This window comes from Raphanus sativus, chromosome 5 (genome assembly GCF_000801105.2).
Source record: "Raphanus sativus cultivar WK10039 chromosome 5, ASM80110v3, whole genome shotgun sequence".
Taxonomy (NCBI): Eukaryota; Viridiplantae; Streptophyta; class Magnoliopsida; order Brassicales; family Brassicaceae; genus Raphanus; species Raphanus sativus.
Genome location: NC_079515.1, coordinates 27,406,740 through 27,431,436, shown reverse-complemented (window position 1 = coordinate 27,431,436; position 24,697 = coordinate 27,406,740). Strand labels below are relative to the sequence as shown.

The 24,697-nt window shown below is 34.8% G+C and overlaps 4 protein-coding genes and 1 long non-coding RNA gene across 7 annotated transcripts; 1 reads left to right on the top strand and 4 right to left on the bottom strand.

Moving 5' to 3' along the window:
- Positions 1 to 7: 7 nt before the first annotated feature.
- Positions 8 to 3,057, bottom strand: LOC108862662 (transketolase-1, chloroplastic). Its single transcript, XM_018636869.2, has 7 exons — positions 2,523 to 3,057; positions 2,329 to 2,419; positions 2,132 to 2,237; positions 1,763 to 2,045; positions 1,522 to 1,670; positions 1,289 to 1,442; positions 8 to 1,207 (listed from the first exon to the last, which is right to left on the bottom strand). The coding sequence occupies exons 1-7, from the start codon at positions 3,003 to 3,005 to the stop codon at positions 248 to 250; spliced, it is 2,226 nt and encodes a 741-aa protein (XP_018492371.1). The 5' UTR covers positions 3,006 to 3,057; the 3' UTR covers positions 8 to 247.
- Positions 3,058 to 5,745: 2,688 nt separating this feature from the next.
- LOC108861174 (probable pectinesterase/pectinesterase inhibitor 36) lies at positions 5,746 to 8,547 on the bottom strand. Its single transcript, XM_018635001.2, has 5 exons — positions 8,042 to 8,547; positions 7,319 to 7,738; positions 7,041 to 7,232; positions 6,807 to 6,938; positions 5,746 to 6,181 (listed from the first exon to the last, which is right to left on the bottom strand). Exons 1-5 carry the CDS (start codon positions 8,493 to 8,495, stop codon positions 5,814 to 5,816), a joined length of 1,566 nt encoding a protein of 521 aa, XP_018490503.1. The 5' UTR covers positions 8,496 to 8,547; the 3' UTR covers positions 5,746 to 5,813.
- A 1,334-nt stretch (positions 8,548 to 9,881) lies between these two features.
- On the bottom strand, positions 9,882 to 13,214 carry LOC108861175 (plasmodesmata-located protein 8). Its single transcript, XM_018635002.2, has 3 exons — positions 11,081 to 13,214; positions 10,208 to 10,315; positions 9,882 to 10,046 (listed from the first exon to the last, which is right to left on the bottom strand). The coding sequence occupies exons 1-3, from the start codon at positions 11,802 to 11,804 to the stop codon at positions 10,042 to 10,044; spliced, it is 837 nt and encodes a 278-aa protein (XP_018490504.1). The 5' UTR covers positions 11,805 to 13,214; the 3' UTR covers positions 9,882 to 10,041.
- A 1,094-nt stretch (positions 13,215 to 14,308) lies between these two features.
- On the top strand, positions 14,309 to 15,931 carry LOC130512387 (uncharacterized). 3 transcript variants are annotated; one of them, XR_008945913.1, is made up of 3 exons: positions 14,404 to 14,511; positions 14,664 to 14,737; positions 14,921 to 15,931. It is a non-coding gene; the product is annotated as an uncharacterized LOC130512387 (long non-coding RNA). The 3 variants fall into 3 exon arrangements; XR_008945912.1 differs by having other exon boundaries at positions 14,405 to 14,737; positions 14,921 to 15,111; positions 15,293 to 15,931; XR_008945911.1 differs by having other exon boundaries at positions 14,309 to 14,737.
- A 1,248-nt stretch (positions 15,932 to 17,179) lies between these two features.
- Positions 17,180 to 18,098, bottom strand: LOC130495211 (auxin-responsive protein SAUR36). Its single transcript, XM_056986539.1, has one exon. The coding sequence runs from the start codon at positions 17,892 to 17,894 to the stop codon at positions 17,376 to 17,378; it is 519 nt and encodes a 172-aa protein (XP_056842519.1). The 5' UTR covers positions 17,895 to 18,098; the 3' UTR covers positions 17,180 to 17,375.
- Positions 18,099 to 24,697: the final 6,599 nt, after the last annotated feature.

Below are 24,697 nucleotides of genomic sequence, written 5' to 3'. Positions count from 1 at the left end.
CAAGAAATAGCGGTGAAAGTTTTGCTGAAACTCAAGCATATATAACAACAATACACAACTGATCATAAGAGAGTTTTACATTGTCTTCTACTTTCTTCTCTTCCCAAACCCAAAACCTATGTTGACCCGCATTACAAGAAACAAAAAAAGAAAAGAAAGAAGAGTCTCTTTTCGTCTTGTTGCACTTTATTTTTAGGTAATGAGACAATGTAGTGAAACCCTTATAGAGAATAATGGTGAAAGTCACTTAGAAGAATGACTTAGCCGCATCAACAACAGCTTCAACAGTGATGCCAAACTCCTTGTAGAGTAATGGAGCTGGTGCACTAGCCCCAAACGAATTAATACCAATGGACTTCCCTTTGCCTCCAACAATCTTCCCCCATCCGAAAGTCGAAGCTGCTTCGATACTAACTCTAGCAGATACATCAGACGGCAAGACACTCTCCTTGTACTCATCTGTTTGCTCATCAAACAGCTCCCAGCAGACGAAAGACACAACTCTCACGGTTTTGCCTTCTTTCCTAAGCACCTCCGCAGCCTGTGCAGCAATCTCTAGCTCAGATCCAGTTCCAACCAAGATCACATCGGGTTTGTTTCCTGATGAGTTGTCAGAGATCGTGTATCCACCCTTCTCAACTCCTTCGATGGATGTGCCTGGAAGCTGAGGAAGCTTTTGCCTAGACAGAGCTAAGATAGACGGTGTCTTGCGCTTGGTGACAGCTATCTTGTACGCACCGGCTGTTTCGTTTCCATCAGCAGGACGGAACATAAGAGTGTTGGGCATAGCACGGAAACTAGCCAAGTGCTCAATGGGCTGATGGGTTGGCCCATCTTCTCCAAGACCAATGGAGTCATGAGTCATCACATAGATGACACCAGCTTCAGACAAAGCCGAGATTCTCATCGCACCTCTCATGTAGTCAGTGAAGACAAAGAAAGTTGCACAGTAAGGGATAAGACCAGGACTGTGGAGTGCAATGCCGTTGCAGATGGCTCCCATTCCATGCTCTCTGACACCGAACCTAAGGTTCCTCTCTTCGGGTGTTGCCTTTTGGAAGTCACCAAAGGCTTTCAGGAGTGTCATGTTGGAAGATGCAAGGTCAGCACTTCCTCCGAGGAAACCGGGAACAACTTTAGCAAGGGCGTTGAGACATTGCTGTGACAAGTTTCTTGTGGCATCACCAGGAGACTCTGGTGTGTATGTCTAAAATAGAAAAACAAAACAAAGATGCTGTAAAGCGCCCATATCTAGAATAAGAATGGGAGTTAAGATCTATATACTTACTGGTAGTGCCTTCTCCCAGCCAGCAGGTAGTTCACCAGTGATGATAGATTTCAACTCTGCAGCTTCCTCTGGGTACTTCTTTTCATACGCTGCAAACGATGCATTCCAGTCAGACTCAAGAGCTTTGCCATCAGGCGTGTGACGGCTCCAGTGGCTGTGTGAATCAAACAGTGAGTCAGTTCCATAGCAAAAAAAAAAAAGTAAAACAGATTCCTTTGTTTAGATTTACTTACCTTTTAACTTCCTCAGGTACCTTGAATGGCTCATATGGCCATCCGAGGTTGTTTCTGGTAGCCTCAACTTCCTTCTCACCAAGTGCAGCTCCATGGACACTGTATGAGTTGGCCTTGTTTGGAGATCCATAACCAATGGTAGTAGTGACCTGCAAAAATTCATATAAAGGTAAATCAATACCAAAGGTCTTTACTCTTTAGACCAACCAGTGTCTGATTGCTAAGAAACTTGTGTAGTTACCTTAATCAATGTAGGCTTGTCTGTAACAGCTTTAGCTTCTTTGATGGCAGCACGGATCTCGTCATACCCAGTGTTACCATTCTTCACCCAGATTACATGCCATCCAAGAGCTTCAAAACGCTGGTCCACGTTCTCAGTAAAGGCAATCTCGGTGTCTCCATCAATGGAGATGTGATTGTCATCGTAGAAAGCGATGAGCTTTCCAAGTCCCCAGTGACCAGCTAGAGATGCAGCTTCATTTGAAATACCCTCCATCTGACAACCATCTCCAAGGATCACATACCTAAACAATCAATACAAACATCAGAGAGCCTATTACAAAACACGAATGATATAATAACAGAAGGCATGGATGCAGAGATATGTTACGTGTAGTGGTCGACAACTTCAGCATCAGGTTTGTTGAACCTAGCAGCCAAATGCTTCTCAGCAAGAGCTAAACCAACAGCATTCGCAATCCCTTGTCCAAGAGGACCTGCACATAAAGCAAAAAGCAGAGAGCCATAAACGTAAACATAGAGACATAGAAAAAGCTCTGTAATTCACAAGCTAAAGAACACACAAACCAGTAGTGACTTCAATCCCAGGAGTCTCGAAATTCTCAGGATGTCCAGGTGTCTTGCTTCCCCACTGTCGGAAACTCTTCAAATCCTCCTCCTAATTAAACAAACAAAGTCCAACACTTTTTCTCAGTAAAGTCAAATCCTTTATCAGATTAAAATCAACAAAGTTTGAATCTTTAAAAGCTAAGACCACTGACCAAGACACTGTCGTATCCTGCGAGATGAAGCAAGGCGTAAAGCAGCATACAACCATGACCAGCAGAGAGAACGAAACGATCACGGTTGAACCAATAAGGGTTCTTAGGGTTATACCTCATAACCTCATCGTAGAGAATGTGAGCCATGGGAGCACATCCCATGGGAAGACCAGGATGACCCGACTTCGCCTTCTCCACCGCATCGATAGCCAAGAACCTGATCGAGTTCACAGATTTGTCCACGATAGACGCGTCGGTGGTCGGCTCGAGCGTGTCGACTGCCGCCGAGGCGCGGACGACGAGAGGGCGGAGAGAGCGGAGTTTGGTCACGGACGACGCGGCGGCGTTGCTGCGGCGGCGAGAGGAAGCGGAGGCGCGTGAGAAAGATGATGGTAAGGAGACGCGTTGGTCGGAGCCATGGTGGGAAGAGATGGCGCGAGCGAGGAGGGCTTGAGAGAGAGCGAGGGAGGAAGTTGAAGCCATATGTTTCTGCTCTCTTTTGTTGTAGAGAGAAAAGAAGCTGATGATTGTGAAGGAGAGACTGTGCCCAACTTTATTTTATGAGTGAGAGATGATGAAGGATCAGATCTGACCGTGGAATCCTACCTAAGTGTATCATCGTGGCCGTTGAATGAGGCTAAGAGTTTAGTGATCCTCTATGCCTTTAGCTATTTTTGTTACATTATCCTTTTCTCCCAAATACTCTTTGGATATTCCGCCATGATAAAAGAAATTCTTTCAGAATTTATAAATCCACAAATAGATGCTGGTTACAATTATTTTTTTTAGCACAAGGAAGATATATATAGAGATATATCATTACATTGTTTACCATAAGCAAAAAATCTGAATCAGAACTGAAATTAAAAAAATATCAAATCCAATATGATGTATATTTAAGCGATACTAGATTATGATACACCTTTAAAAATACAGATATATTTTTTGTTTTATATTTTTTAGGAATTTAATTTTTATATTTGTGTGTTTTAGTTATATTTATGATTTTATGTGTATAATATTTTTTAAAAATAATTAATAATAAATTTTAATAAATGTATTAAAATAATTAGACTACACCTATATCAATTAAACATGATTGTGTTTTAATAAAATAGATATTCGGAAAAAAACCATCCAAACACAGAACCAAAAATTTACTAAATACAAAATATTAACTAGATTATGATACGCCTTTGAAAAGTCCAACACTTTCTTCGGAAGTCAATTAACTAAATTTTGCCTAGGTACCACATAGAGAGAATTTAAGAAAAAAATTATATTTTGATTAGATGAGAGATTTTCATTTTCCAATTATTTTATCTAAATCTAAAATAAAAGGTAAGTGTAAAACTAATCAATATCATTTACCAAATAAATTTAAATGATATTTCAAAATTATATAAAGCATAATAATGCTTGATTAATTCTTTTGTATTTATATACTACATAAAATAGTTAATAGAACACATTTTATAGAAATTGATATAATGATTTCAAATTCTTTTTATAAAACATTATATTCGTATATAAAGTATTATAATAATTATTAATGTCTTATAATGTCCATATAGCTTTATAAGTCATCTATATAAAAAATTAAAACATTTAAAAAATTATCTATCATGATTTACAAAATTATTTTATCAAAATTTAGATTATTTATAAGAGTTCATAAAACATTTATAAAAATATAATTCTTCTATATTAAATGAAAAAGTCACTTAATTGAATTTTACTTACATGTCTATCATTTCTGAAGTCTTAAGAAAAATTATTTATAATTTTTAGTGAATAATTTTTAATTTTCTCTATTTTAGTTTAGATTTAAAATAAAAAAATAAATCAAGAACCAATTAAATCATTCCTCAAATTATCTAAATTATATTAAAATAATGATGTATGGTAACTAATGTTGAAATTATATAAAGAATAGTAACATTTGATTGATTCTTTTTATGTTTATAAAACTACTTAATATAATGAATGAAATTTTTTATAATTTTTGATTATAATTAAATCTAAATAAAATTTAAGTATAAAACTAATTATTACCACTTGCCAAAAAACATTAATGATATTATAAATAATAATTTATGGTATCTAATTTTCAACTATAGAAAGTGTAATAATATTTGATCAATTCTTTTTATATTTGTATATTACATAAAATAGTGAATATAAATAATTTATAGAAATCAATATAATTATTTCATATTCACAAAAAATTTAGTCATATCTATAATAATTATTAATCTATTATAATATTCTTATATATTTTGTAAATAATTATATTTTGAAGATTGGACGAATTATATTGAACGGAACACATGTGAGAACTTTGAGAATACATAGACAGATTATATTAAAATAATATAGTGAATAAGGTAATGTTATGATTGAAACAAATTATAAGATGAATTTTTGAATGACTGATTGTATATAATTCTTTTAGTTCTCCAAAAATCATCTTCTAATTCTTTTCAATTATAAAATGAATAATAACAAAAAAAATAAGAAGAGATCGAAGAAAATGATGATATGTGTTGGAAAAATGAATGTGATAATTATATATAATTTCACGAGTATTTGTTATATTAAATGTTCATTCGTTATTTGCATTAAATTTATAGAAATTTTATGATATTCTATGCATAATATATTTTCATAGTATCTGTGAATTGGCAGACTATCAACTGGTATCTATTATATTTGTGGTGTTCTAAATACTCAAATTATAATTAAATGTTGGTGTCGGTTTGGGTTCAGAGTGGTTCAATATTTTCAAATCGAAATATGTAATCCGAATACTTTACATGAACCTCGCATAAAATCCAAATGTCCAGCCTCAACATCTACCGTCCGATAGTGCTGGTTAGGATTTTGTAGTCGATTGGTGAAGTCATTATATAGTCAAGTTCAAAAGTGTATAGAACAGTCCCAAAATAAGATGATGGGCTTAGAGAACTCATCGTCTTTTCCATTATTTTGTATACGCTTTGATTCCCAGTTCTGAGATAATATTGTCGGTGAACATATTTGTTTTAAAGCGTCTCTAGTGATATTCTATTTTACTAGTGATATATCATAGAGTAGTGTTCAGAGCCAGAAACAGAACGGTGACTAAGACCATGAAGGGTTCGGACGAGAATCGAGAATGCGCCTTACTCAGCTCTGGTCGATTCCTCTGGCTTTTGATTGGTAAGCAAAATAAATCTTCTAGGGAAACATAAACATTATAAATAAATATGTTCACATTCATATTATATCGTCGAGTTATTAAAGACCAACTCAAACCCCGGCGGAAAACGGCACACCAGTGATAGGGATCCAAGAGTCTCCTTGTATAAATCGGCTGACGGTGAACGGAGAAGCCTCTTCCACTCCGCGAAGGACATGAAATCCTGGCCAGCTCACTCTTCTACTAGTCCCCGCTCCACTTCCGGTATTCATAAATTCGCCGTAATACAAAGTTGACAGAGCGAAATCTCCTCTCCATTCTCTCCACCCTCTCGGGTCAATCAACCCGTCGAGATCCGTCTTGAGAAACACCGTCCTAGAGTATTTCTTCCATGGCCTGCCCAAATAGCTCTTAAACCGGCCTTTAACCGCCTCAAACTCTGGTGATGCCCGAACCCTTGAGTGTTGGATCGAAATCCCTATATTCAAATATCATAAAACAAAGGTTAACACTCACCATGATTATAAAGTATAAACTCTATAACTTAATATTCGATAAAATTAATACACTATAATTATAGAAAAATCTATGTAAATATATAGATATAGTCCAGTTAAAAACATAAATTTATACATACAAAAAACATTATATTTTTTATTATATATATAGTGGCATTATCTATATTTTTCTTAATAGTTCAATATATTTGATAATATTTAATAAAATGATATCTAGAACTACATTTAAATTCTAAAATAATTTTTATTTTATATAAAAATATATTCTAAAACAGAAAAATCCAAAAAACGAAGTTTTTGTAAATTAATAACATTTTTTATTAATAAGTATATTATCGCCTCTAACCCGGTTCAGGTTAAAACTTCATGTTATGTTGTCCAGTTTTAACAATGATAAACACCAAATCATGTTTCATATGAATTGGTTTTATACGGCTTCATTTTTGTTTGAAATTTAATTTCGAATGACGTTCATCTTCATTCTTCAGCTTCACTTTTTGTGTATTAATTTGATTCGGTTACTAATACTATGGTTATTGAACACGTTTAATAGATAGTCAACGATAGGTCACAGAAGAGGATTACCTGTATTTTCATGTTGGTCGTCTCTTCCTTGAGCTGTGATCATATTGCCTTGATGATCCATAGGCCGTCTCACGAATATATCACAGTTTTGGAAAACAGCAGCCGCATCCCCAAATATGAAATCAATCGTACCTATCCAAAATAATTCCCAAATTTTTAGTCCATATATAAATGATCACAGTATCACACAATGCTAGTTTCGTTAACAAACAAACTTTAAAAGTCATGTATTACCATAAATATGGCAATCACGGTAGAATTGACGAAGCGAGTGTGTGAAAAGAGTGTCTTGATATCCTTTGAAACTACACCGATAGAATACAGACAAATCCGAGTTGACTCTCAATGCCACGGCTTGATGTTTATGTGGTCCTGCCGTGTTCTCGAACGTCATGTCCCGTGCCCAAAATCCATCTCCGGACACCCCTAGATATAAAGACATAATTAATATATATAAACATGCAAATATATAGTATATATGAAGGTTAATAAAATGTTTGTATCTGTTATACCAAATGTGGCTGATCCATAAGTCGTGGAACCATCCGGGACATTTCGGTTATTGGTGATGATTGTACGGTCCATACCATCACCAACTAGCATGATATTCTTCATGTGTCTATCTATTTCGACTTTTTCTTTATAAACACCCGCTTTTATGTAGATTATCACTCTATTCGTCCGGCTTTTACCCATTCTAGAAACGGCCGCTAATGCGTCGCTTATCGACCGATGAGTTGCCCAACCGTCCTTAGCCACCACGAAATCCGCCCTTGACCCTGTCGGATTCCATGACACTAACATTCCTCCACTCTGGTTTGGTCTCGCCGGTCCAAGATTTGGTATCGTCGGTCCATGATTTGGTCTTGTCGGTCCATGTTGTGGTCTCGTGGGTGCATGGTGTAGTCTCGTGGGTGCATGGTTCGTTCTCCCTGGCCCATGCATCTCAACACAATATGAAAAGTAACTTTGCAGGAAATCGTGTATCTCACGACAAAGTAATGCATTCTAGTGGAAATCAATCACTGGCTAATACGTACGTTACTAAATATATATGTTTTCTTTCAAACAACACGCATATCATATGCATTTAATTTTAAAAAGGTGGTAATGCGCACCGACACATATAGATTATTTTATTATTGATGTAAATACGTATAACATGATATTATGTGTATTTTTTTTTTTTGCAAACTTTTTTTTTTTTTGCAAACATATTATGTGTATGTTCTTACTCTTTTTCAGATGACTTCTAGATCTTTTGTAGAAAGCCAAGGCTTCGCCGAGAACAACCGTGACGTTACTATGAACCAAAGGCTTGTGGCCTTGACGTGAATGATGCAACCCGTCTAAACAAGTGTGATGGTTAGCGAGCACGCCGCTTAGCCACGTTCTGACATCTTCAACGGTAAAATTCTCATGAGCCACGACAAGTTTTGATAGTCTTGCCTCACTCTCATCGTACAGCTTCACACAGTCACTTAAACCCAAACTATAATAACTTCTAGCAACTTCATTTGTTGCCTCAACCGTTGCCATTGAACCAAACCTAGTTCTCGCTTCAACCACTGAAGCTTGAGCCCTCTCGAGCACATCTAGTTCAGATGTGTCAAAGGAGATTGCGACGGTTGCAGTGGCTACAAAGAACAGTATGGTGAAGAAGTCGGTGGTTTTAACAAACGTGTACATTTTTTTAGTATATTTTATTAGGATGGTTGTGTGTTTTCGTGGTTTTCTTGAAGTGTGTTTTAAAATGACTCTTGTTGTTGTTATTGTTGCGTCTTTAATAGCAAACGAGGAATGGAACTTGTTCTAGAATGTATATGAAGATGGTGGCGAGGAATCTAACACATGGAGATAGACATAAGGCACGTGTGAGACTATGTGTAAGCTTGTGTTTCTATGATGTTGATAGCCATGCATATGAGATTAGTTTCATTAGTTTGTTTTACGTTTCCGGTTGTAAATTAATGCGAATGCGTGTCAAGGTGAACGTATACGTGTATATAGCTAAGATTGAGATTAAATAGTCTTTGGATTATATTTTCTCTGTCCTTTTCCTCTGAATTTGTTTTTTCTGCTTTTTAGACTCTTTTATGAACTTTTCAATTCTTCAAGATGCCTATTGGTATACTCCTTTCCTTTGATGTTATTTATCCCTTTATCTTGCATATGATGCACTCTGTCACTTTGATCTATTGCAATCTATAAACATAAAAAGTACTAATTTTTTCTGTCTTCAGTGTATTCAATCCAAGGGTTGAGGGATAACACTTTCAATATATAAGAATAACACTTCTTTGAGAAAATCATCATCTAATTATGACACTATATATGATAGCTTATTCCGGCCCACACATTGGGATCTATAAAAGTATATAAATAATAAATACATGCTTAGTGATAGTCGTTATATTTTAACCGGGGCTTCTAGCTCAATTGGTAAAGGGTTCACATTTTGGCATCGCCAGGGACAGAGGACCGACATGTGACAACACGTGACTAGTCTGGACCACTTCTGTGTGGCCAGGATACCTCTGTATAGTTTAAAAAAAAATTGTTATTTTAGTATATATAAAGTTTGATATAAGATATGAATATTGCATTGTAGAAGTTGTACTTTGTATAACGTATAATATAAAAAGCTTTTTTCCATAAACGTATCTAATATTTTAAATTTTATATTAGTAGGTACCGGGCTAAGAATAATATGAAATCATACATTTATATAACACTCTAGTTTTTTTTAGTTTCATGAAAAATGCTATAGATAGATACAATAACGTAAGACTTCATGGTGCACTGCTCGGAGCCTGAAATCTGGCCATCCATAAGTTAATGGTCCAATGGAAATGTGGTGTGGCCATAAGAACCACATGTACACAGGTTGGATAAACCTTTATATCATTTTTCCCGGCAGGACCGTTAAAGTCTAAAGATATTCAATCTCGTCATATATTTTACGAATTAAGTAATGTGTATGGAATAATTGCGCTTGCTAAGGAAAGTTGGTATAAGCTATAACTATTTTATGGAATGAAGTTATCATCTTTCAAGGCAGACAATACGTTTCACTATTTTATAGGTCAGTTCAAGTTTCTTTTTTTCCTTTTGTTAAACCAAAAATAATCATTAAGGTAACGGATATGTTCCTACAACATAAGATAATTCTAACAAAAAAAAAAAAAAACAGGTCTCTTTAGAATCTTTCATCCCGAATCATGTCTTCCTTGTGTCAATCTGCAAATCAGCATCATAACATATAAACTTGTATGTTCAGAAAAAAAAACATATACTATGACAATTCTTAGCGAATCTTAATATAGTGAGTGAATCATGTGAATATATTTATTTTTTTTTGGTAAACAAATCATGTGAATATTAGGCAAGTATATACTTACGCATGGAGTTTCTGCAAAGGGAGAGGAGAATAACAAGAATTGCGAATCCAGCAATGACTCCTACGATGATCGCAATTGATTTCCCCACGTGGTCTCCGTTCGTTGGGTCTTAATTACGAAAGTAAGATTAGTTTAGAAAGATCTTATAGTATGTGACAAAGTACACAAGGTAAGACCATATATAGTATCAAGCTAAGAATTAGAATTTCTAAGGTGTAGTGACTTTCCTACTGTGTGATATCGATCAAGCTATAAACAACATGTAAAATAAAAGTTGGAAATGGGGACATGTGCGGCTATGCCTATATATAAAGAAAAGAATAGTATACTGCAAACAACATTCTTTTCTGACCAATCATATTATAATCATGATGCTTGAATTTTCGAACGAATCATTCAAAAGATAATTTTATTTTATTCAATACTTAATGGTGTCTTCCAGAATAAAGGATTAAAAAGTATGATTTCTTCAGCTTTCTCGTGCAACCAAGTCACTGCACTCGTGATTTTATCAGTTACGAGCGGCGGAATTTTAAACTAGGTCAAATTCTCACACATTTCTATTAATTATACTGATTTGAGTTTTTTTTTATTAAAAACTGATTAAGTTTAAATTACATAATCATAGCACTAACTATATAGTCCATGAAAGATAACTAGTGAGCTCAATATATAACCTTTTAATTTACGCAACTAATATGTCATAACAAACTTAATAAATTGGTGTGCATGCATATATTAATTGTATAGAGTAAAAAAACTGATGTTTAAACTAGTGTGCATGACTATGTTATGTGCGTGAGTTGTAAACGATTAAGAAGTAATGTAACTAAAGCAATACTCAATAGACTAAGCTTGAATTTATGGACCGACCTGGAGAGAAGTCGTAGTAACCCGAACCCCAATAACGAGCATAGCACTGAGCCAAGTAAACCTCAGCTGCAACCGCCGAGCCACAAAGATTCTTTAACTTCCCAACAGCTTCTCCAAGACAAGCCGTACAGTCACTAGGACTCAAGTCACCAACACACTGAGCATAACCTTCTACTAAACCGGACCGGCTAACTTTGTAACCTAGTTGAGTCGACTCAAGATCCGACAACACATCGTCTCTCCGTTTAAAGAAATCATAATCGTTCTCAACGCTCTTGGAACTACACTTCTTGTACCTAAGACTCGTGTCTTGTTTCCCGAGAAAATCATAGGTCTCGTAACGCAAGAAGCAGCCTTGGAGCTGGAGAGAAGCACCGTAAGAGTAAGAACAGAGGAGAGTGATTTGATCAACGGAGTTTTGGATACATTTTGAGCAGTCAGAAGGTCGGAGATCGTCACGGCATTGATAAAGGCCGAAGATATCGCTAGAGGAGGAGGAAGAGTCGTTGCCGACGGCGAAGCTGTTGAAGGAGGCGTCTGAGGAGGAAGTAACGACGGAAGAGAGGAAAGTGTCTCGGTTTGATTCGAAAGGAGTGTTTGGTGTGTATTTTTCCGGTGAACATCCACCGTAGATGAAGATGCGAGATTCTGATGAAGTTCTTGAAGAGGATGATGAGTGGAAGAAGAGGAAGAAGAATAGAGAGAAGAGAAAAAGTATTCTCATACTTTTGTTCTTTTTGGTGTTCTTTGTGATTGTTTTCAAATGGTTTTGGTTTTTGATTTTAACGTATATTAATAGTGTTTTTTATTTTAGTTTTGTCTTTAGAATGGTTTGGTTCAGTAACTTTGGTCGGTCCAAGAGATATGTGGATGTGTCTTTTTTTTTCCGCCTGAAAAGTACCATTTGTTTTCAAAGAAACAGACACTACTTGATACATAAACCACGGGATGAAAGAACAATCCCCAAACCCAAGAGCCTACATCGAGACGGCAACTACAACCCACTTCGGGGCAGCTTACGGCAACAAACAAACATGCCAACTTAAGACTTAACAACCTTACAAGTTAAAAAAGCAAATTTAAATCCAAGTAGTAACCAATGATCGGGAATTTTCGCAGCTGCCCATAGCCTGCCTTGCGACAATATTCACTTCCTACACCCAGTGTACCGACTTATCGCTGCTGCTGCTCACGCCCGCCAGACGATAACGTCCATAGAACCAAAAACCGCACGACTTCATAATCCGACAAGAGGGAACTCTACTCTGGTCCACACAACTTTCGGATACGGAAGCGACGCATTCAGCGTCCACTTACTCCTAGATAGAAGCCCACACACATTTTCAACCAACACGAAACTTTAACCGATGAACCACTCCCGATAGACTCACGGAATAGACACGAACGGCAAACGATCATTGAGACACTACCATACGAAACAAATCTGCTACTTCAACTTTTACAAAGGATTAAAACAGAACTACTACTGCTTGTTTTAAGACTACCACAGACCAAGCTTAACACACGAACCAAGCTGACATGAACCACCCCTTAGCAAACCAGAGCTACAAACGACTAACCCATAAACCAGACTCAAGAACAAATGAGATCCCAGATCTAAAACAGGAAACTGTCTGAACCGCCAACACCAACCACAGCCACTGCTGCACAATTAAACCATTAGACCCATGGCTACAGCGAAATCAACAAAAGATCCAAAAGAGACGGGCAAGAGCTCATTAAATGCTTGAGACACAAAGGAGACCAACTCTAAACTCACTTGAAATGAAAACGAAAAACGACAAAGCACAAAGAAGGAGAAAATATAGAACATCTGACCGGCGGTGGTGCTAACGGAGCCACCACGCGCCGGTCACCGAAACTAAGAAGGCAAAAAGCTTGAGGAAGAAGATGAAACGCAGGGAGAGAATACTCAACGACCATATGTGGATGTGTCTAGAACGAATAATGCAAACCAGAATAAGTTTAAACCCTGATTATGACTTGGCAATTGGCATATAAACATTCACTTGTAACGAATCAAATATCAAAAGCTCGAGAAATTGGATGATATAATTGATTTATTATTTGAATAGACAATAGAGTACTGCATAACTAAATCATTCTCAGACATAATTTAAGAAGAGTTGGGTTTGGGAGCTAATTTCTTGAGACTTCTTTTGGGGGTCCCATTTTAATTATGTTCTTTTTGATTAGTATATGTCCCGGTATATGTTCGCAAGATCGATTCCATCACACATTCTCCTCATGCTATAGTGGAGAATTTTTAACTTTTAAGTGGTATAGAAACAACTTTATTTAAATCTTGACCACGACCAAATGAATTTATCAATCGAAAATAAAATTCTATAACAGAATCAGAATACGAAGAAGCCCCTAAAAAAGCAAACAACATTACAGTCACTACATTCATCAATCAGCTAAACTAGGAACTTGTGAAACAAGAAAGGCAAAAAGAAAGAATCATTACCAAGTCGAGAGATAAGCATATGTAGAACCACGTAACATGATATCGAAACAGACTTTAGATGCATAGTCTCAAGGAGAGCTAGATAGTAGCAAGTCTGACAATCATCAAAACCGCCTAGGTTCACAAAACAATTTTTTTTTTGTAAAATTTTATTTTTCAATAAATTTACAAAATAAACCTTACCAAAACCACAAAATCCTTTCTCTGTTAAAACGGCAAAACACAAGTTCAAATCTGAGTTTATGATGAATCAAGTGGATATGTAATCGGCCATCTTTAATTTACTATCACCTTAATGTAATGAACTTAAGTTATCACTTATATGTAGTACGTATGTACTTACGCTTCTTATGGCTTATAGTACTTATGCTTTTGAAAGTATGCTACTTATGCTTTTGAAGTCATGTATTGATGTACTTATGAATTTATGTATGCATTTCGGTTTATAAACATGTATTTGTATTAGCATGCCGAATATCTTTGTGTGTTTCTTTTTTTATTTGTGGAGGTTTTGGTATGACTATATCATCTACTATTTTGTACAAAAGTTTGTAAAAATACTGATTTGTTGGAAATCAAAATGTTAAAAAAAAATGTATTAACAATATTTTGTTTGACAAGCATAATCAATTGGTTATTTTGTTGATCCAATCATATATATAATGAGGGACTTTTCTCTCTTCTAAAGGTGTACACGTCAGCGTTTCTTTAAGTCTGTGGGGTCCACATTCTGCCCGGTTTTGATAGGTCGATTATGTTTGGTGTTTGGTCTGATTTTGGTTTTCCATGTTCGGTTAGATTATAAGTCAAACGCTGCGTTGAATAGATTAAGGTTTCATTCTTTTCGTTCTTCCAGTCTTCTTTCTCGCCGTCAAGATTTAATCTGGAAGCCCAAAGATTTCTCCTTTCATATATCTCTTAGCCTCCCTTATCATTCAACGTATCTTAATTTCGCCAATAATTATTATTCATATTTAACTTGGTTACAATTTCAACCTTTTTGGATCCTTCATGTCAAATCTATACATAGGAGAAATAAGTTCAACGATGTCGACCTCTCCGTTATGGTGTCTTAAAAGTTAATTATTGCAGGTTCAACACAATCAGAAATATCAAAAGCTTCATGGAAATAATCAAAAGCAGTGGATCTCAAGGACATATGAATGGTAACAACTAAAATATCTTCCTTTTCTTTTATGTATTTTTAATCCTTCTTTTGTTTCCTTTTCTCTCTTTGCGTGTGTGAGATTTTCTCATTCTTCATTACCTTTTTCCGATTGGTGATTTCTTTCATATGCTTCTTCAACCTCAGTTGTTAACAGTTTCTCTCGCATTGTCATCACCTGCAGTGAGTTTCATCTAAACATGGAGATTTGATTGTATCCTTTTCGTCTCTTTAGAACTATAAGTTTTTTTTCTTTCTTGATCTCGCCTTTTATTCTTGATCATCGTACATAATCTCAGCATCTTTTGGTCTCTTCTCTAAGATTTGTGTCACTACGAGAATTCTGTGATCCACGGTTCCAACTCTATTGAGCAGGTAACACCATTCTTTAAACATACTTTAGTACTCTTATGTTGTTCCAGAATAGACTCAACTAAGGTTAGCACTGTTGTCCTCCTCAAAACACATGAAACTGATTTTCTTTTCAAGTATTAGATTGTGGTCAGATTTTTTGTGTCCTCCAACAACATGACTGGTCCATTGTTTCTTGCACCAGTTTTCCTCACTACTAGCTATTGCTAACGGAAGGGACAAAAAACAGAGATGACAAAACTCATCAAGAAAAAGGCAGCAAGTTTGATTCTTGAGGAGTTACGTTTTCCTTTCACAATTCCTCTTAAAATTTGTATATAGTTGTTTCTTTTACTCTGAAGCCCCACAAACCCCCTACATAATTTAGATTAGTAGCGGTGAGAAAATGGAGCTACCAAATTGTCCTGAGGAGCTAGCTGGCAATGGATATGTTTTCAAGCTACGTGTGACTCCCTACAGCCTCAGCGTACGTTCACCGTCTCAGCAATAAGTGAAGCTTCACATCTTATTTGGCACTCAGGCAGAGGTAGGATAAGCAACAGAATCTGCCAGCAACATATATGATGCGCCAAAGATTTCACTGAGACTTGGTGAAGCAAGTCTGCCAGGTTCTGCAGCCGCCAATAACTAACGCCCCCGTAAGTGATTCTCGCAAGGCCATCTAACCGTCAACCCCTCTGTTTCAATTGTCTATTTCTACATGTTTTCTCTGCTTTGAATTGTGTACTTTGGATCTCTCTGATTTGCTGTAAACTATTTCTTACTGGTGTAAGAATTACTTTGACTTTAATAACAAAGGGAGTAACATGTCTTCACTTATTAATCGATTTCTTCAACTTTATAAGTCAGTAAAGTTTAACGTCAATAATGCATAAACGTCGGTCATGTAAACATGATTTTTTTTTACTCTCTGAGATAGAATTGAAGACTACAAAAAATGTAGATTACAGCCTAAAATATTTTTTCTTTAAATAAAGACATTTAAAACGTTTATGTTTAATATTTTTTTATCATAGATGCAATTTAATTACCAACTCTGCAATGAACTTAAAATAGTCTTCATTGCAAAAGAATAAAACACACCAAAACAATCAAATAACCGTAATACACATAAAACCACTAACAAAAAAATTAAACAAATTCAAAGAAGCAGGAGAGCCATTTGAACACTAAAAATAACAAATTCATAAATTCACCACAACATAACCAGTTATAGCTACACAAACGACCTACGGTTTACCAAAAAATACTCACGAAAGAAATAATATACAATTCTACCCACACCTACTGCAAAGCTTCAATAACAACTTCATAAACTACATTTGTCACAACAAAAAAAAAAGAAATTCACAAACTACAGAAACTCCAAAGTTAAAGAAAAAAAAATTACAGTAAACTAAAAAAAATCAATATCCCCGCGCTTGCGCGGGGTCTCGCTCCTAGTCTATAAAGTGGAGAAGTGGGAACTTCCATACAAAGTACACGTGATGATCCTCGTTTTGTTCTATGCGAAAGAGTGATACTAAACTAAATCTTATCATTGCTCTGATACTGGAAACCCTAAGCGTGACTATTCTGCTTGAGCCAACTTCAATTAGATAGCTTGTTGTTCGCTAAATAAATGTGATTTTTTCAAGTATTTTTCTACAAAGTCCTTGATTCTTGGTGGTTTCTCCACTAAAAAATCATCGCTAGTTAAAGAGAATATATATATATATATCGAAAGAGACTTTAATGGCGAGGATCACTTCAATGCCGAAATGTACTTTTGGCAGTATTTTGTTCTGCCATAAATTTCCCAATATACGTGTATATTATTGTTTTGGTTCAACTAACGTGTATGTAGAATTAGTGGCATTAACAATGATGAATAATTGTGATTGATAGCTAAATCTTGCGTAGGTCCCAAAGATGAATAGAAGAATCGTGTTAAACTTGTCCTTTGCCTTTTATCGTTTTCATAATTCACCTTTTAAAATCACTATCCTAATTATAATTTCATAATCACATAATCCTTACCAAAAGCACTCATGCAATTACAGAGAAGGAAAAATCTCTAAATTAGTTTACAAAAAAAAAAAAAAATCTCTAAATTATTTACAGTATCGCCTTAGTTTTCAAACTAAGAAAAATCCCACTTCCACCACATTATCACATATACAAAAGGATTAAAAAACTCAAGCAGTGAAAAGGTCACAAAAGAAAGTAAATAGTAAAAAGAGTAAAAAAAAAAACTGTTTTCATCATTATAATATCATCGTCATTCGTCATCTTCCGTGCCGGCGCCGGCTCCAGAGAAGTTTACCAAAACCCGACCCGGATTCAATTCGGGTCTGAACCCGTTTAAAATCCGAATAAGGACAAGGGATAGTGATCCCACCTTCTTGACAAAACCCAAACTCTTCTTCTGCTTCCCTCAGAAGCTCACCGAACAGAGGATGGTTAAAGTAAACGATTGGCACCAAAACTCTGTGAAAGTCTCCGTCTTTCTTACCGACGTAAACCGCCGAGTGACCTTTCGGAACCGGGTCGGGTTTACTTTGAATCGGATCCTTACAGATCGGTGTGTATCCGGAGTTCGATACTTTAGACCCGAGAAACCTGGCGCTGTGTGATGTGAGACTGCGTCCCCAGCTTATGAGTTTTGTGATGGCTTTTGGTTTGCTGACCGGCTGAGTCGGGCCTAACCGGATGTATCTGGATCGTCGGAGTCGGGTTTTCCGGAGGATCCATCTTGAGATTCGTTGAATCGGTCTTCTAATCTTGATCCCTCTTAACTTTCTCATCGTTTGAAAAACAGAACAAGAAAACAGAACCTCTGTTTCGGAGCAAAGAAACAAACTTGTGGAGTTTCAAAGCTCTGTTTTTTTTATATCGTTTGATTGATTGGTTTAGATGATCAACGGTAGAGGTTTCAGAATGGGAAGAAGAAGATGAGTTTTGAGGATTCTGTGGCTGTCTAAACGCTACAGAGGAAGAGCAGAGTGAGAGGCAAAGAAGTTTAAATAGAGAAGAAGCCAAGAGAGATTGAAAAGGTGATGATGAGAGAAGGAGACTGAGTCATATCTGCGAACCGTTGGATGAAGAGAAATGAATCTCGACCGTTAGATTAGATTTTTGCGGGAAAACGTCTCTCTTTTGCTTTTCTCCCCTAAAGAATTCTCCATTAACTCCATAGTTTTAATTAAACGACTTTAATCAAGCATTAAACTAACATTTGTTACGTATTCACCTTTAGCTAGGTTTCTTTTGGTAATGTTTTAGCTTGATAATTAAAACGTTATAACTAATTTTGGTGTAAATACACAGAAGAGGATGAGTCACAAGAGGTTCAACTGGTGGAGTGTGTTATTATATTGTTTGATGACAGTTATGATGCCAACACATTAGTATGTTGCTTGATGACAATTATGATGCCAACACACGTGTGATATCCACGTGGCGAACATTTTTCTCTGTATCTATTATTCCCTCCGTTTCTTAAACAGTGTCGTTGTGATATTTTTTACACAGATTAAGAAAGTTGTTGAAATATATGTAAGTTGTAATTAATTATACATTTTTGACCAATAGTATTTTAGATAAATAAAATTATTTATAAAATCAATGCAGTTTGCAATTAATTTTCAGCTGAAAATTAGTATAATTTACATTGGAATTGTAAAATGACACTCTTTGTGTAACAAGAAAATAAGGTCAGAGTGACACTTATTATGAAGGGAGTAGGTAATAACACTTCACAAGAGATCAAATCGCATCTTCTAAAATTTTGTATTTTATTTTTGTCATTAATACAATTTAGTTGCACGTTCTGTTGCCAATAGTGTTCTGTACGGGAGTGTCCTTTAGATGCCTCCTTATAGATTTATTCATATGCAAACAAGAGACACACAAACTAGAAACAAACCGAAGACAGATCTGAGTTTAGGACTTTAAGTAAAACAAGTTGTTCTAATCTAATCACTAATCAGACAAAAGCTTTTGGAGTATTCATTTATATATACTTAGTGCTAATCTGAGTATTCATCTACTTGTGCATATATGTACGCGACCCTTCACAAATAATAATAATAATATTTGCGTGCTATGTTTATTTTTAATCAAATATATTCGTATATATGTATCTGTTGTTTTTATCCAATGTATATTTTATTTTATGTATGTTTGAGTTTTATTCAGCGAAACTAGAATTGATACGTTGTTACTGAATACGTGTGAGAATAATGTTTTATTTTTTTCATATTGGCAAAAAAAAAGTTTTATTTTTTTCATACTGAAAACGATACTTCATAATTGTTGATACTAGTATGTATACTCAACTATTCACCGGTCCATGTGTTCCGTACAAAGTTGATAAGTATACGAACACGAACGCGTCACTCGCTACGTACTCTGCAGGCTGCACCTTCCTATCGAGACTAATTCTCTCCAAACAGCCTTGATTTTAAGTGCTTATAATTTTTCTTTATTTAGGGGAGTGTGACATGTTGCTAACCCAAAGTCATTAACTAGAAGTTTCAAAAAAAAGTCATTAACTAGAACTAAAAAACAATATTGCCTTTCAACGCTAACTAGAACTAATAATAAATCGAAAAAATCTACTACTATTGTATTGTTGTTGTACCATAGCTTTTTTTTTTTGGGTTCAAATTGGCATTATTTTATTCTGACATAGTTTATACGAGAGATTATGTATTTGACAACTGTGAGCTTCCTGGAAGTACCCAACGACACAATGCGATGAGTCGATGACTTTCGAACAATGCTTTAAGTTTCAACCTTCTTTTTTTTTTGGAAAAAGGCTTTTAAGTTTCAACCTTTCAAGGTAAGAACACAACATTGTCTTATATTTTTCCTAATAAGGAAAAATTCAAATCAAAACTCAACGAAAAAAAGACAGAGACATCCATAGGAAGTCACATTACGTTTTATAATCTTTCCTAAACATTTAACTGATGTCAAAATAGATTATTCAGTTTGTTGACAACAATATATATAGATATTTTAGTTTGGCGTTTCCTCGGTGATATCTTGTGTATTTACATGTTTCTAAGTTTCATTCTAGTTCTTATATTGTTCCTTTGCATGCATTTAGAGTGCATTTAGGTTGCATTGCATTACATTTTTCTCTATCAGATATTGGAGATGCTTGTTGGTGACTTTGAAAACATTTGAGGGGTTTTGAGTCAAAAGGGTGAAAGATGAACATGGATGAAGGCCTTAAAGATATCTTTTGAAGTTCAAATTTTGGGAAGACAAAGTAAATTGAGTTAGCTTTCTAATGGAGGTGGTTTCAAGTCATTTAGATCTGTATTGAAGGAGTTATGATCAATCTACTGGAGGCATATCAACCATGTAGCGACCAGAGCCGTAGTTAGGCCTGGGCGTTCGGGTACCCATTCGGGTTCGGTTCAGGTTTTTCGGATTTCGGTTCTATTTTGTAACACCTTCTAGGTCCCATTCTAGTAAATCTACAAGTTCGGTTCGGGTTCGGATATAACACATCGGTTTCGGTTCGGTTCGGTTAATACCCGAAGTAACCATATATCATTCGGATTCGGGTTATATCAGATCGGTTCGGATATACCCTAAGTAAAATCTAAAATTCCATAGAAAAACATAAAAATATATACTTATTTATATATAATGGAGTATTTAAGATATTTTTTTAAAAAAATTAGATACTTATTGTTAGATATCATGTTGAAATAAACATGAAATTGAATATTTGAAGTACATATTTATGTTTTAAATATTTATATTATATATTAATTCGGACATTCAGATCGGTTTGTTCGGATATTTTTCGGGTTTTTCGGGTTTTCGGGTTTTTCGGATTATCCATTCGGATTCGGTTAATAACACTTCGGGTTCGGATATGTTTTGTAACACCCTACAAGATCCATTCGGATATTTTTTAGAATTCGGATTCGGTTCGTATCGGGTTTTTCGGTTCGGGTTCGGTTCGGATTTCGGGTTACGGGTTTTATGCCCAGCCCTAGCCGTAGTGACCAGAGCATGTCGCTAGGAGGGTTCCCGAGCGTACGTAGCGACCACTGTAGCGGGATGCCAGGTCGCTACGGGCGAAAAAGACTGTTTTTTTTATTGGGTTGACCTAGGTTTGTTGGGTTGACCCAACTCGTTTTTAGACTTCTATAAATACCCTTTAGACCTAATTTTGAAGGATATCTTATTTTCTTTGTAATCACATTAGCTATTTTGGTGAAAGACTTAATCTTGAGCTTCTTTCATCTCTATCTCTTGTGATTAGTGATCAATCTTGACCACTAAGCATGATTAACCTTCAATCATCCATGGGTTTTGGGTTATTCATGTCTATTAGTGAGTAGTTACCTTTTGGATTCATGGGCTAGGGTGATTAGGGAGATTAAGTGAAGATCTAAGGGTGTTTAGTGTTAGATCTCTTGTCTCCTTGCTTGTCTACTTCTCTTAATGCTAGATTAAAGTTGGCCTCTTTATTCTAGAGCTCTAGACATTTCCCACCCACAAGGTGTTTGATGAAATGTCTGAACCAAGTAGAGCTTGCTCTAAACTTACCTTAAAGACCATTGTGTTAAGGGAGTTTAGATAGTTAATAGACTCATCCCTAATGATTGCTTAGATCTTTTAGGCTCAAACACCTTTGATGTCTAGTTGATTAAAGCAAATGAGCATTCTTCTTGACCATAGAGTTTGCTTATTTCAGTGTTCTAGACTTAAGGAAGTTATTTGATTAAAAGTTTGCCACCCTTAGATTAGATCTTAATCACTTAAAGTCAAATGCCTAGCCCCATAAGTCTTATTGTCCTAGATTGATTGAAAGCTTGTTCCTTTATTGCATTTTAGCATAATTCTAGTTCACATCTTCATTTATAACCTGTTTGCACTTAGATTAAGCTTGGATTTGTATTCTCAGTGCATTGAAATCACATAGGATTGGTTCGACATCTCATATACTACTGCATTTGATAGGGATCCGAAAAGTCCTATTATCACTCCGAGTGAGAATGCTAAGAAATACCAATTTAATCATTGAAATGGATAAAGAAAAGAAACACTAATAGGATAATAGAAGTTGACAAAAAAAATGAAAGCAGCTCAAAACACACACAAGACGATAATATAAGGGAAATTAGGTGTAATAACCGGAAAAAAAAATTATAATTCATTAACTATTCAAAACTCCACCCTTTTTCTTACTTTCTCTTCTTATCTCTCTCAACTCTCTTTCCTAAAATCTAATTATCTTTTTTTCTAGTTATTTAGCAAAGAAGCCCATAATATAATATATACTCCCTCTGTTTTTTAAAGATGTATGTTTTGATGTTTTCACACATATTAAGAAAACACATTAACTATACATCATTTTTAGAAATTATCAAATTCCAATGCATTTTAACCAATAGTCTTTCAATAAATTCAATCAATTTTATTAAAATTGCAATTTTTGTATAGGAAACATAAAAAATACATCTTTGTGAAACAATTTATTTTTCTAAAACATCTATTTTTAAAAAACAGAAGGAGTATGATTTTAATATTTAAACGTTCGTCACATAATTAGGTTTCGACTGAGTTGGTTTATAAAATTTTCATACATAATCAATACTGATGATTTATCTGTGAGGAACAATTCATTACCTACTTCAGGAATACACGTTATTTAATAGTGACTGACTCTTCAAAAACACATCATCGTTGGTCGTCATATATCAACATAGTTAGTAAACTTTCCTGCATATTTAACAAAAGAAAATATATTAGAAATAGATGGACCTTCCCTGCATGTTTTTGGGTCCTAACTCGTATTGCATGTTACAAATTCAGAGATTAGGCGAAATTTTGTTTTAATGATAAGTTTGTGTTTGAAACATGGAATTCAGTATTCTTGTAGATGAAGATTATTGAACTAGAAAGAAAATATAATGCAGATATTTATTACTGGAAATTTAGAACCATTGGCTTTATTAGATTACATCAAAAAAGCAAGTTAAGGATTATATATGTAATTTGAATGACTATGAAACTTTGTCTTACGTATATAAATGCCCATTTTAATATTACAATAATTATAGAATTCATATACAAGTTGGGTGCTGCTGCTGCTGCTGCTGTTAGTTTACAAAAAAAAAAAAAGTTGGGTGCTGCTGACTGTTGAGATCCATAAAAATGAATAAGTGGGTGGTAAAGGTGAAAATATCGAGTAGAGATATTGTAAAATACTATTAAACCGTGCACGTAGCTGCTAATATTTTGTCTCTATTTGTACGGATAATCGTACGTGACGTGTCATGAACTCTTTTCGAAGCCTCGAAGGTCAAATAAAAGGTTTATGGGAGAAAACGTCCGACTAATAAACACGTCGCTAAAGCTAAATTGCCGTCCACATTAAGCAAAGATAATCTTTTGCTCGAAAACGCTAGTCCGTTCCTTAATCCTCGGTGAATTAATTACCTATTTTAACAGCAATAAGTAGGGGTGGGCAAAATATCCGTAAGTTTTGATTCGATCTGTTATTCGTTAACTTAACGAATCGAACCAAATACTAAAATCCAATATCCGTCAAAGACGAAGCAAATCACAAATACTAATATTTTTAGAAACGGAAATCCGATCCGATCCGTTATATACATATATATGTATACATGTTTATAAAATTATATAATATACATACTTTTATATCTTTATATAAGTTTTATAATGTTTTTATTCACTAAATTAATTATTTAGTTATTAAAAATTTTGAAAGTATGTAATTTTTTATAAAAAATAATGAAATATTATTATTTTATTTCAGATTTTCTTTTTTTTCTTTTATTTTTATTTATTTTTTTAATTTTTTATTATTTTTTACGGATCGAACCGGATATCCGGAAAAATTCGGATCCGGAAAAATGCGGATATCCGATGTTCCGGATATCCGAAAAGTTACGGATCGGATCGGATCGAAAAATCGAATATTCGTAAGGCACGGATCGGATCACGGATATCCTTAAAATTCCGGACATCCGTTCCGTGCCCACCCCTAGCAATAAGTCGCTTTTAATTCGACATATTGGTATCACTAATCGATAGTCAAAGAAGTAAATAAAACAAACAATCGACGAACGTGTAGATTATAAACGGGAAAATTGCATAAAAAACCTTTAAAGTGGCAATCACTTACACTTTAAACCCTGAAGTTATTTAACTAGCACATTAAACATTCAAGTTAGTTTTTGTATCACTAAAAACCTTCAACGTGGTTTACTTGTTCATCAAGCCGAAAATATGACCTATTGACCTGTTAACATGATGACATGTCAGTTTTTTTGTTTTATTATTAATATTTACTTATATTTAGTTACTAAAGCAATTAACAATAAATAAAAATTGAAAAATCATAGATCATTAAAAAATCGAAATATTTTTCTTTCAAATGAAAAGGATTTTATTTATAAAAAAATAAATTTCTTCTCACATTTTTATTTTTTTTAAAGTAAAAAAGGTCTAAAATTTTCTAAAGAGTTAAGTGAATGCAAAATTTGATATATGTATTTAAAAATTTGTTTGAAATTATTTATTGATTTCAGAAAATTTTATTTAGAAA